Raw genomic sequence first — 13495 nt, 5'->3', positions numbered from 1 at the left:
TGTTGTCTCGGTCATGCTGCCTGGCCCTGTATCCATACATCCATGCCCTGTACCGGGGTTAGCTTCTGTTTCGGGGAAAGGGGGCTTTGCGTTCTCCTATACCTTGTTAAGGTAAGCTAGCTTGTGTGCGCTTCTCAAATGCACTTTCAAATTCGTGGGATTTTTCCCTGTAATAAATTGTCCACATATTTTACCACCTTCCACTGCAAGGCACTTGCTTTTATCTGACAGTCATAATCCTAATAGGACTGCTGCTTTCTTCCGACTTTCGGTACCGCCATGATGCCAGGCGAGGGGCACAGACATGTTGTGTTCAATTTGACATGGAATGTCGGAATTTCTGGGTTCCCAGTCTGAAACTATACATGTCTACGGGAAATGTCATGGTCGGAAAGAGACACGTCATGTCTATGAATGACATCGACAGAGACAAAACCTAAGGACATTTATTCGATTATTTTATTTTAGTTAGTTTTGCAAACAGACATTAGTTTTAATTTTCGTTTTTTTTGTAATGCCTCGTTTTTATTTTTATTTCAGTTAACGACAATGCTTTTTTCCCACCTAGTTTTCGTTATTTCGTTCGTTTTCTTTAACGATTATAACCTTGGTCTGGAAAAGTAAATATGCAGGCTATTGGTAAGCTACGCTGTGTCTTTAGCTACAGACTGTTTTATGTCCCGGACCAGGACGCCAGGCCCTAGATGGTACCTTCCAAATTTCGTAAAAATTAGATGAGCCGTTAATTTCGTGTTGATAGCATTTAATTTGGCCGAGATATGCAAAGTTTGGACCCCTACAAAAGCAATAGTGGAATCCTCGTATTGAACGGCCAGATCCCATTTTAATCAGAAAAATCTGATTCAGGTACAGCCCTAATAAAATAAATTGTATATATGATGAAAACCCAATAAATACATTTTACAAAAAGCTTTTCAGCAGCTCGAAGGGCATGGTAGGCTCTTCACATGAAACATCTGCAGGGAGTCTTCAGTTTCATTGGAAACATAAGACACAGAGCAGCACATGACTGTTGTACTGATGGAATAAGCGTTGTGTAAATCAGGGATAGATATAACAACTTTATACTACTACTCTTATCCCAACTTCTTATTGGTCCAGTACTTTTACTTTTACATGTCTTACTTCTTTAAAACTTTAGAAGAAAAACAATACATTAAGAACAGTTTTAAGATCACTTTATAAAATATCTCAAACAGTATATGTGCGCAGGACTGCTGAGTATATTAAGATGATTTTGATTGAGCGCACTGCTATTCAATTGGATTTCCATGCTTCTTGTTACACGTATCATAAAGTTATTCACTTTCATTATATTTCATTAACAAACCAGAAAAAAAAATCATGTTTTGTCTGAACAATATGTTCAAGCTTGACTAAATTAAGTGAGTGCAGCGGTCATGTTGAAACGCCATCTTCATTTGCCTCATCACTTGCATCACTGCTTTTCTTAACCACTCTGTCACTCAGAGAGAGGGGAGAAATGTTACATGATTGGACCAGTTACAGCAACACACTGCCTTGCTGCTGACAACATTATCTTCCTAGACCACAGATGTGATTATCTGCTGCCATTAAAAATCATAAAATGGTTTCAAAACAGCATCCTGACTAAATCTGTTGAAGTATGTGATGATCCATCAACAAACACTTCTCTGATTTTAATTAGGTATAATTTCATATAAATGAGGTTCATTGACCAACATAGGCGTACAACTAATGGAAATAAGTTGGAATGAAGTTGGCTAGAAGGTGTAACACAGAATTGGGTGATAAGTTAAGTGATAAGTTACAGCGTGAATGATTGACGGGACAAGACAAAACAAGGGTTAAGAAAAAGAAAAACAAACATGTCCCAATGGTAACTCTTGGGCTTTTGGCCATCCCACACAGCACAACCTTTTGGGTAACTCACTGTGAAGATTCCTACACCACTGACACAGTACGAAGGGTTTAGTTTTGTTGTCAGTTGTTCAACGCCGATAGAAAAAATGGCAGAGGGTAAATCTCACATGGAAACAGTGCACCTGTTTCATAGAGACACTGAGAGCAGCGGAGTGGTGGGTATGAAATGACTCGGTTGGTATGCTGAGTGAACTGGTGCTTTAGAAAGCAGCCATACTGGTGTGTGACCCGACAGGCAGTGCTGTGTGTGTCATGGCCAGTGTGGTGCCTGTGGTCACGACAAAATACTGGTTAATGTTCATTTCTATTTGATCTCACCTCTTCTGAAGAACTCATTTCACGTCCTTGAAATTATTTTCTTCCCATCAGCACGTTTCAGCCCTAAAATGATAAAATAAAGAGACTGGTCAGAGCAGGGACACACACTGAAACAGCAACAATGCTGCAGCTACAACAGGGCTTATCCTGCATAGAAAATTAGGACGTGGCTGTCAAATTCGACCTGCAAATTTGATGACTTTTTTATTTCATGTTGAAAAGAAGGAGAGAGCGAGTCTGCCAGAGTTGGCCAATGTGTGTGTGTGTGGGTGGGGGGGGGGGGGGGGGCCACACATCATGATGATCTACACTCGTATGTCTTACTATCACAGCCTCACACTCATCGTCCACACATGCTGTTGCACAGTGCTGTTGTTACCATGTTTCAGTGAAAATAATCATGTTGCAGTCCATAATACATTTACGAGTGGTGATCCACAGCCGAAGATCATCCATTCTGTTTGCTAAAGACCGTACATTGGCCAGGAACATGCTGCGTAGTGACGCCGATAAGGAGTTAGCCTTAGCCTAACTTTAGCCATCCTCTTTGTTTTCGGTCTTAACTCCACTTGCGTTCACTTCGGTCGGCGGAGCTGTGGCGATAGACTTCGGCAGTGCTGTTGTATTCGGTCTCGTCACAAAATCGACCGCATTTCAACTCAGTGTTGTCTCGGTCTCAGACAAAAAGGACGGGGTTTTATTTCAACACCAAAACTGTAGAATATCACTTGTGCATTCACTGATTTATTTGCATTTTTACATCAATGCTAATGTCAGCTCAGACATTTGCTACACGCTACTACACACGTACCACTCCCTCACTTGGGCGAGAGAGGTAGAGATGTGACAGCAGAGAGAGGAGACCGCTTCTTTGAAAAAACAAAATACATATAGGCTTCTAAATATATAACTATTTACCTCGTAAAAACAAATAGTGCTTGTGTGAGTGTTGTGAGCTCATGTGTCTCTGGCTCCCTCATCACTCAATATTTCCCACACTGGCTGTTAGATAGTTAGATACTCCCGTTTCCATGGAAGTCTAATCACCTTAGATATGACTGTTATTTCAGCATTAACAGAAAAAAGACAGAGGAGTGAGGGAGACCCTGTAAGGGGCTGAGGCAATAATAATGTTATAATTGACAATAGGGTTGGGCGGTATCCAAATTTTGATACCGTCAAACCTCCTCCCTATTTTACCGCGGTATATGGTATTACCGTGCCTAATTAAAAATGATGACGTAAGGCTCAGACGGCGTCACCAAACTGTTGGCTTGTGCACCGTTCAGAAACTGAATACCAAACACTAATACTGAAACAATAATAACATAACAACTTACAAAAAAACTACTTTCTCCTCCACACTGATGACAACTACACATAATTACATAAATTATATTTAATATGTAATCCTTGTATAGGAATATAAGTGCACTGCATTTCTTTTAATGACGGTATTGAAACTGATACCGTTGCTATTTTTAAGACCCCGCGGTATACCGTTTTACTGCCCAACCCTAATTGACAATAATAATACGTTGTTTACATTTCTGAATGTGCATTTGTTAAGCACCATTCAATTAAAATGTGACTGTGAACTAAAATAAAACAGCACATTGTAGTTTCTGTATTTATCCCCAAAGCATTATCAGTAAAACAGTTAAAATAGGGGAGATGTGAAAAATTGCGTTGCTGGTCGATTTAAGGTGTGCGCCCCAAAATGTTCTACCTGTGCTCCTAAATTTTTTGTTAGAGGCTACAGTGCTGGAGCCCTGCAACATAAGTTTTTCCCCACTGGCCCCCTGAGCAGTAGATGATGGTTTTACTGGCCCCTTGTATATTTTTACTGGCCCAGAAAAAAAGAGGGGAAAAAACACTTTTCAAAATTGTTAGTTTATTAATTCAACATTGTAATGATTCATCCAAACAAAAACAAAAATTCTGCATCTACAAATATAAATTCAGTCAGTTTAGCTGGATTTGCACTCTAATTATTCAGTTATTCTACAGTAATGCTGGTTTTAATTCATGTTGAAAGGCCTTTGTAAACTCCCTATATGGATGATTGTTATCATGAATCAATATTGTGTATTTTGGTTAAAAAATAGCAATTATTGATAACTTTTGTGATATGGTTTTGGTATATTTAATTATTGTTCTTAAATTATGCAACATAGCTAATTTGCCAAAATCTTATAAAGAGGAGAAGACATGCTGATTAGGCAAATATCAGATATTAACAACAGCCATTTGGTAACGTGTGTTTCCTTTTCATGTTCATGTTGTAGTAACCTGAATATTCCCCAGCCATGTTTACTGGGCTATTTTATGCGTTCATTTTGAAATGGTTATAACATTTCCGACAGTGTTTGAACACAGCACTGGGAAGCTAACTTTGCAGTTAGCCAACATTAGTTAGCAATCATTAGCGCAGCCCGCAGTCCCTCCGCTTCACTCCCAGCCTCTAGGAGACTACTTCTCCGGGAGGAGAGCAGACAGCAGCAAACAGCTGTTGCTGCAGCTGCAACTGGGGTTGAGTTGTGGCTGCAGCTTCAGTCTGGCTGGGTTTCAGTTGCTGCAGCCTCTACTGAAGGTCCAAAGCATGTGTGGCGAACTCCATTTCTAATCGCTAGATAATGCTGGACCTAATGTTAGCATCACATTACAGAAGAACTGACTCGTGACTTTGATTGGCACAAACAATATCGCTGGCTGAACTGGCCAGCGACTGGCCAATCAACTTGCCTGACATACTGTTTTAATGGCCCCGGGCCATTGCTTATGTCAAACCTTGATTGCACTTGGTGGATTTCTGTCATTTGTGATCGCTGTAGCAGACCGCCGCTATTAAATATATAGTATAGCGGAACTAATACTAATATATAGCTGAAACACTGCAAGAATTTCTTACTAGAAATCCTGCTAGAGAAAGGTTAGGTTCACACAGTATGTTGCCATAGTAACTGAATCAGAGTTAAGCTGAACTGGCTTTGTGAGACTGAAAACCCGTCAAGTTTCCATCAACTCTGAGTCTATTTACTCGCTCTGAAATGTGGCCCAGGAGTTTAACATGTATTGATCGCATATTTAACTAGAGCTGCAAAACCTGCTATGTACCAGGTTTTGTGGAGATCGGTCGCACGGCCTAGGAGGAGTTCGAAAAAGTTGGTTTTGCACATTGCACGATATTGCGAAAAAAACTTGTTAGCGGAAATGGGCGTGGCCTATATCCTGTGATTCAGCTTGATTCCAGGAACACGTGGATGTAAGGTGATGTAGGGATGTAATGTGCGATGTGGGAGTTATAGGCAAAAACACATTTGACGTCATTATAGCGCCACCTAGTGGTCCATTTGTGTAATATTTGGTATGTGAGGTCCATGAACCATTCTACATCTACACTGTAAATTTGAAGTTGCTCCCATTAGTGTAAGTGGTGAATCCAAACCTGGGTACCATAGGTCACGCCCACTTTGACGAATCAGTACCCCACTGATAGGGTGGCCTAAGGAGTGGCCCAAGATGATATCATCAAAATTTTGTAAAAATCAGATGTGACAGCTAGTAGGTTCTATGAGGTAAGCCATGTGAAATTGCGTCGATATGTGTATTTTTAATGTGCGATGTACGGTTTGGGAGTTATAGGGCCAAACATGTATCTCTGCTATAGCGCCACCTAGTGGTGCAATTTTTTTGTCCAAGGTCCGTGCAGGGATCTGGACCAGTCCTGAAAACGGCACCCCCCCCACCATGTACACTTTACGCTGTAGCATCTGTTTTACGCAGAGAAAAATAATAAGAAACCTTAGGAAAACAATAGGGTTCCACAGCACTGCTGTTCTTCCAGACTCGGGTTTGAACCCCTAATAATGCTCCAGCTGTGTCTCACAGCAGTATTTGCTGCAATAGGGGATTATCACGTTTCCGGGTTTCATGGGCGGGATTTGTCAAATTTGTGCATGTCCACTTCCGGCGCAGTTCAACAATGGCTGAAACGAAGGCTAGATGTCACTGCTCTGTTCCACTTTGTAAATCGAACAAACAACGCCAACCCTACTTAAGTTTTCATGGATTCCCGACTGAATTGAGTCTAAGGAGGAAGTGGATTAAAGTGGTTCGCCGGGATGAAGGGCCAAACTTTAAAATAAAACAAGGCAGCACGTTTGTTTGTAGCCGGCATTTTAGTGAATCAGACTACACTAACGTTACAGGTAGTGCTAGCAGGCTAGCATTAGCTGACGTGGCTAACTTTACCAACCGGGGTCGCATCAAGCGTCTGAAAATCGGGTCTGTGCCCTCCCGTTTCCAGTGGAACAACTGGGGACTGCCAAGAAGGGAGTCCGCTTATAAAAGAGCATCAACTCGCTTAGGCCATGACGTTTGCCCACCCTTCCTCTGGAGCAGCCCCTGCCATGTGAGGAAGAGGTGATGGAGGAGGTTGCAGCTTCGGTGGTGATGACAGAACATGATTACGGTTCTGCTCCTAAACCAGGTATGTCAGTGTTTGCTGGTGTTCTGAAATGTTGGCCTACCTCCTCATGATGACCTACCAGTACCCCATACTGTGCTTAAACTAGGGCTAAACGATTTTTGAAAATAATCTAATTGCGATTTTTTTCCCAAATATTGCGATTCGATATTCGATTATTTTTTTAAGCTCTTTGTCTTCTGTATTATTCAACAAAGACAAACAATAAATCATTTTATAGTAAGAACACACAATTACATACTAGACAGTTAAATAAGTAAAAATATAGTATATAGTATACATACATACACACACACACACATGCACAGAGAGGATCTGCCTCCATCCCCTCCCCCTCGTGAAGTTGCGTGCTGCCATGTACACTTGTTCAGAGAGGCTATCGTTACGTTACCTAGTTGCTGGTGTTCTTGCCGTGGGATTAACTGTACTAATAAAACCGTTGAAACACCGCGGCCACGCTGCTGTGAAAGCTCCCCGAACGTCATTTATCAGAGTCTGGTTGTTACCCCTCTCAGTGGCAGCTCCTCCACTCATATCTTTATAACAGAGCTAACCGCTAACCGGAGCTAACCGCTAATCAGAGCTAATCGTTGCCAACCGAGCCTTGCGTTCTGTGTGCCTGTATCCATTAACTGCATGTATGGACTCGAGCCCAAATAAAACCCTTCATTTTATTAAAATGGCTGTAAAAGTTTTAAACTACAACTCAGAGAATGACAGAAATCAGCTCAAAGTACGGTGTAGCGTTAGCGTGCTAAGTTGATGCTTTCTCTGCGGAGTGCAGACTGATTTGCTCTCGCGAGTCATGTGACCAAATCGCAGCCTTTGCGATTAGGAAATCGCATTTTAACATATCGCGATATTATCACAATTGCAATTAATCGTTCAGCCCTAGCTTAAACCATAGGTAGCACATCATGTTAGGTAGGACATGTCTATCAGAATCCCTACTGCTCATTATATTGTGCTTAAACCATAGATAGCACACCCTGTCAGGTAAGAAATGTTGGCAAAGTTTTTTTTTGTCATGTAAGTTATTTTGGGTAAATTTACCAGGGATGCAGTATAAGTAAACTTAGGGTCGTCCATCATGGGTTCGCCAGAGTGATGAGTGATTCACCGGAAGCGGCAGTGCACAAAGATCACTGAATGCGGAAGTACTACGTATCAACGTGATAATGGCCTATTGACTGCAGTGGTCACAATCTTTAGCGGTGGTAAGAAAAGCTCAATTTAGTGAAGCTAAAACAGACCCAAAGTATTACTCAAAAGATCATATAAAATGTTTAAGACAGAATACTTCATAGAGGAGGTGAAGAATTTAAGCTGGGAGGAAGTTTTAAGAAGAGATAACGAAAATAAAGCCCTGGCTTTTTTTTCTATATGGAAACACAAAAACAAAACAATAGTGGAATCTTCAGGTACAACCCTAATTAAGAAATTGTAAATATGATGAAAACCCAATAAAAACATTTTCCAAAAAGCTTTTCAGCAGCTCAAAGTAGAATGATCTATTGGATATGACTAGGGCTGGGACGGTATGGATTTTTTCTTACCGCGGTTGAAAAGCAAGAAATTCCCGCGGTAAAGCGTTATATCGCAACCCCCTTACGAGAGTAGCGTAAGTTAGAGCGAGAATGGCAGGGTCCCTTAAGTGAGTGACGTCAATGCCCGTGTGGTCACGCAAGGAGAGCGAGCGGTAACGGAGAGTAGCATATGAGTACCGCTGAAAAGCGAGAGGAAAAAGAGATAGCAAAGTTGATGTAAAGGGAGTTAAAAGTGAACAATAAAACAACAAGCTAGAGCTTCCCCGAAAAAACATTGGCTTAAAACTTACAACATATGTTGCAGCCATAGACTGTATAAAAAGATTGCAGCACAGTGTTTTCATTTCAGCTCAATGTGAGAGTACTGAGTTTTGCTGTCATTTAGGGCCACAATGGTTTCTCTCATCTCCGTTGATCCATTCCACAGACAGAAAACTCTTTTGTCAATAAAGTAAAATAAAGTTTGCCGCCAATGCCGAGTGCAGCCCTTCTAGCAGCTGAGCAGAGAGGGTGACTCGGCAGTTCGCTAACTCTCTCTAATATAACCAATATAAGCCGCTCTGTTTTAGGCTATGAAACGTGCATGCAGGCTGAAATTCAACCATGCCGTTTTATCGGGATAAAGCAGAAGGAACTCCATTAGCTGCTAGGCTAATGTGCAATGTTAAACACTGCAGCTGTAACGTTAATGTGTCTACCTCAGCTGAGAACAGAGAGATGTCTTTGCCTTTCCTACAAGACATTACACAGGTACTCTCACATATAGGCCTAATAGTAAACACAAATGAAATGTTATTGTGTCATGGAACATTGAGCTCCCCAACTCAAGAAAAGTTGGATTTGCTCCATCTTTTGATGGTAAGTTTTGTTTAGAAAACCTTGAATCCATGTAAGACACGTCATCAGACACAATCCATGTCATTAGAATCAATGAATCCATGTCATTAGACACAACGTGCACACATGTGCAGGCCAATGTTTTTTTGCGGTGATGACAGTGACAAGCTCAGACCCGCGGTAGGTGTCACGTGACCACGGTATTGCGGTAATGAGGTAACCATCCCAGCCCTAGATATGACAGCTTAAGACAGGAAAGTGGTAGAGAGAGGTGCGGTAAGGACTGAGCTTTAGAACATGGGGCGCACGCTCAACAAGGTGAGCCACCACGGCGCCCCAGCATGAAGGCATGTTAGATGGAATTAGCAAGCTAACGTTAACTAACTAGCCAGCGGCTGTAGCTAGCGACCGGTCCCTCTGCTCCCCACAGTGGTGAGACTTCTTTGCCCAGAGAATGGATGACAGCCCGGGAGATGGACAGTATGGTCAGCCATTGCTGTCTTTCTGGCGGGGAGTGAAGCAGAGGGACCGTAGATTCTGTGCTGCTGCGGCTGAATCGGGCAAACGCTGTTTAGTTGTAAGCAGAGCTCCATACAGTGAGAGTATTTTTTTCAACTAATCGCAACCTGGGACCTGCAAATTTGACGACTTTTCATATATATTTTTTTTTAATTTCATGAAAAACAAGGAGAGAGCGATTCTGCCAGAATTGGCCAATGGGTGTGAGGGGGAGGGGGGGTCCTTCAGTGATTAGTTACTGTGTGGGTCACACGTGGATGTGATCTACACTTGCGTGTCTTACTTTTCATCGTCCGTAAAAGTCAACCATAGGGTAACATGCTGTTGCACAGCGCTGTTATTACCATGTTTCAGTGAAAATCATCATGTTGCAGTCCATAATAGGAATATGTATATTGATATACAATTTTAATTTAAATTAAATTGTCAAGTTATTAAAATAGGCTAGTGGCGCTCAGCCGTGACGTTCAAATCCAGTGCCATTAGAACCACAACGTGGATCGGTGGATGGCAACAGGTTCTCTGAAGATAAAAGTGGCAGAGGTTACCAATAATGAAGAGATTGACAGTGAGTCGGAGGAATCTACGAGCCAGATTCCTCATAAAGAAACAAAGAAAAGGAGGGTGAAAAGAAAATACTATGTAATAGTAATAGTAATAACAATACGAAAGCTACTTAGCATTAGGATTCAGCTACACTGGCCCCGAAGACGAGCCGTTGCCCGTTTGCGTTTGTTGCTACGAGGCACTGGCTAACGAGAGCATGAAACCATCAGAACTTCGCCGGCATCTGGAAACCAAGCATGGGGAATTTAAGTCCAAGCCAGTCGAGTTTTTCAAAATAAAGCTCCAGGAATACCGCACAAGCAAGAAAGTAATGGAATCGACATCTACAGGTGGTGCTACTGCTAAAGCGGTGGAAGTCTCGTACCGGGTGTCCCGAATCATTCCAAAAAAAGGGATGCCACATACACTCGGGGAGGAGGTGGTGCTGCCAGCAATTAAAGAGACTGTGGGTGTCATGCTGGGTGACAAAGCACGAAAGCAAATGGACTTGATTCCATTATCAGACAACACTGTGCAGCGCATAATTGAGGAGATGGACAGTAATATGAACGACCAGCTAATATCGCGGATCAAAGCCAGTTGATTTTCTTGCTCTTCAGCTGGACGAATCCACTGACATAGCGAACCTCGCCAACCTGCTCGCATACGTAAGGTATGAACACAACGGAGAAAGAGAGGACTTTCTCTTTTGTAAACCTTTGCAGACACGCACAACCGCAGAGGCACTTTTTGACATGTTGAACGGTTTCATCACAGAACATGGGATTGATTGGTCAAAATGCTTGGGAATAAGCACAGACGGGGCAGCAGCCATGGTAGGCCAACACAGCGGCCTTGTTAAACGTGTGCAAGCAGTTGCTCCGCAAGCGAAATCTATCCACTGCAGCATCCACAGAGAGGCTCTCGCAGCCAAAAGAATGCCCCCTGATCTCAAAACTGTTCTGGATGTAAAAACTGTCAATTTCATCAAGGCCCGCCCACTGAATTCAAGACTGTTTTCAGTTTTATGCGACGAGATCGGCAGCTGTCCGACAAAGCCCTGAAGTGGCTTGTGCCTTTTCCAACCACTTACCTCTGTGAATCAGGATTTTCAGCCCTGGTCATGTTGAAGACAAAATATCAGAACAGACTTCATATTGAACCAGATCTCAGATTGAGGCTGTCATCACTGGAACCTGACATTCAGAAATTAACGTCTGCAAAGCAACATCATCCATCTCATTAGGTGAACATTTATTTATTTGTTTGTTTTTAATATAGGCCCATATTAGACTGATGACAAAAAGAGGAAGGGAAAGATGTGGAGGGAGACAGAGGGGGATATTATGTTCATATAGGGCTGGCAAATACACTCCAATGGCTTTTCCTTTGGACAACTTTTATTTTTAACCAGGAGTAGGCCTACTGTGTTTTCATTAAAGGTGTATAGGGCCAGAGGCAAAGAATGTTCTCATGATCACATCACACGCATAGCCTTTATAGGCAGTTTATATGAAACGAACAGTTTTAAATTATAAATGGAATGAATAAGGCCTATTATTTTAATTTCCAGTTAGTTTCTTGATCTCGCGTTTCTGAAATGTTTATGGGGTTTGTTTATCCAAGTTTTTATATTACTGTATATATATATATATAATACTCCATTGCTATGGAAATAAGCCTGTTGTTCAAATGAACCTGATTATGCCCTTGGGCGCTTGAGTAAATAACTAAATTAAATATGTGGCAGCCGTTGTGTGCAGTAAACTTTCTTTTAACAAGCCTGTTGTACTGATGCAATAACCAGTTATAGTTTTAGTGCTAGTAGGCCTATTGAGAGGTGCGGATTAATTCAGGTAGGACTGTGTGTAGGGCTACAACTAACGATTATTTTAATAATCGATTAATCTGTCGATTATTTTTTCGATTAATCGATGAATCGGATAAAAAAACAAAAAACAAAAGAACATTAATTTACATCAACTCAATACATACTTACATACATGTTGTTTTAGTTAATAGTTAAAGGTAAGTAACCCAAAGAGCAGATACAGACCACACACACACACACACACACACACACACATTCACTTGAAGCTTATTCATTAAATTATTACCATCATTGTAGTAAGTGCAAGTTAAGTTCATTTGTACACCACATTTAAACACAGCTTAGGATGACCAAGTGCTATAAAAGAACTTTAAAATGAAATTAAAAAGTACAACACACACAAATATATACGTCAACAATAACTGATATGGGACAAAGCACAGAATATATACATGACAATAGATTGAAAAATGAATGGGCCAAAAAAGGCGAGTGAATAAAAACGTGTCTTTAGTCCTGCTTTACTACTGTTATTAACGAGCTAACGCTAGCTTGTCATGCTAGTCAGCTGGATAACGAGTAAACACCACACCAGCACCACTGGAGGGACGTTACGTTCCTCACTTCAAAACGGAACAAAAGTAGGATTGTGTAGTGACTTTACCCTGCTGTTGAACTCCCTTCCTCCTCATCAAGGACTCCAACATGTTTACGTTTTAGGTGCTGAATCATCACCGTGGTGCGCCCGTGCCATGCCGTGTCGCTTTTGCTTATCTTGCAATTAACACGTTTTCGATGTAAGTACTGTGAAATGCTCCCACACGTTGGATGACTTAGGTCGAACTGATTTCTCTGCCTCCGCCGTGTGTTTCAGAACGTTACGGGTCTCTCCGGTCTCTCTCCGTATTTCCTCTACCCCCGCTCTGCTCTTTTTTCTTTTCTTTCACTCTGCGCCGCTCCGCACGGCACTCAACTCAATTGCTTTTATCTCCACGACTGAGTGGCGTGTCGCGCGACACAACGAATCGATAATGAAATTCGTTGTCAACTTTTTTAATAATCGAATTTTATCGATTCGTTGTTGCAGCCCTAACTGTGTGTAGACATATTTTATTATGTGTATTATGAGGTGGTCTGCGAAAATTCTTGATTACAAATAGTGGTCCACACACACAAAAAGTTTAAAAACCCCTGCTTTAGACTGCACATCACTGAAGAAGAGCTACAAGCTAAAATCCAGGCCCTTCAACCAAGGAAGGCCAGTGGTCCTGATGGTGTCTTAAATGAAATTCTAAAATTTACCAACCATATAACAGTGTTTCCCACAGATTAGAAAGCAAAGAAACAAATTATCTCTTTCTCTCCCTGACCCTGTCTTTCACTGGTTGAAGCCTGAAAATATTGTAAACAAATTAACAACAATTAATTACACTGGTTCAGCTCTGGTTCAGCTCTGGTCCTTATCCTCACAATCGCTTGTTT

The 13495-nt window shown here is 41.6% G+C and overlaps 1 protein-coding gene across 1 annotated transcript in view; it reads right to left on the bottom strand.

The window, feature by feature from the left end:
• LOC116045743 (zinc finger protein 239-like) overlaps positions 1–13495 on the bottom strand; it is a 44079-nt gene that overhangs the window by 4893 nt on the left and 25691 nt on the right. Inside the window, exon 2 of the mRNA XM_031293595.2 lies at positions 2245–2307. Within this exon, the coding sequence (XP_031149455.1) occupies positions 2245–2262 (18 nt within the window). The 5' untranslated portion in view covers positions 2263–2307. The remainder of the gene's footprint in view (positions 1–2244; positions 2308–13495) is intronic.

Source organism: Sander lucioperca, chromosome 4 (assembly GCF_008315115.2).
Source record: "Sander lucioperca isolate FBNREF2018 chromosome 4, SLUC_FBN_1.2, whole genome shotgun sequence".
Taxonomy (NCBI): domain Eukaryota; kingdom Metazoa; phylum Chordata; class Actinopteri; order Perciformes; family Percidae; genus Sander; species Sander lucioperca.
The sequence above is the reverse complement of the archived record's forward strand: the minus strand, read 5'-3'. Positions and strand labels throughout refer to the sequence as shown.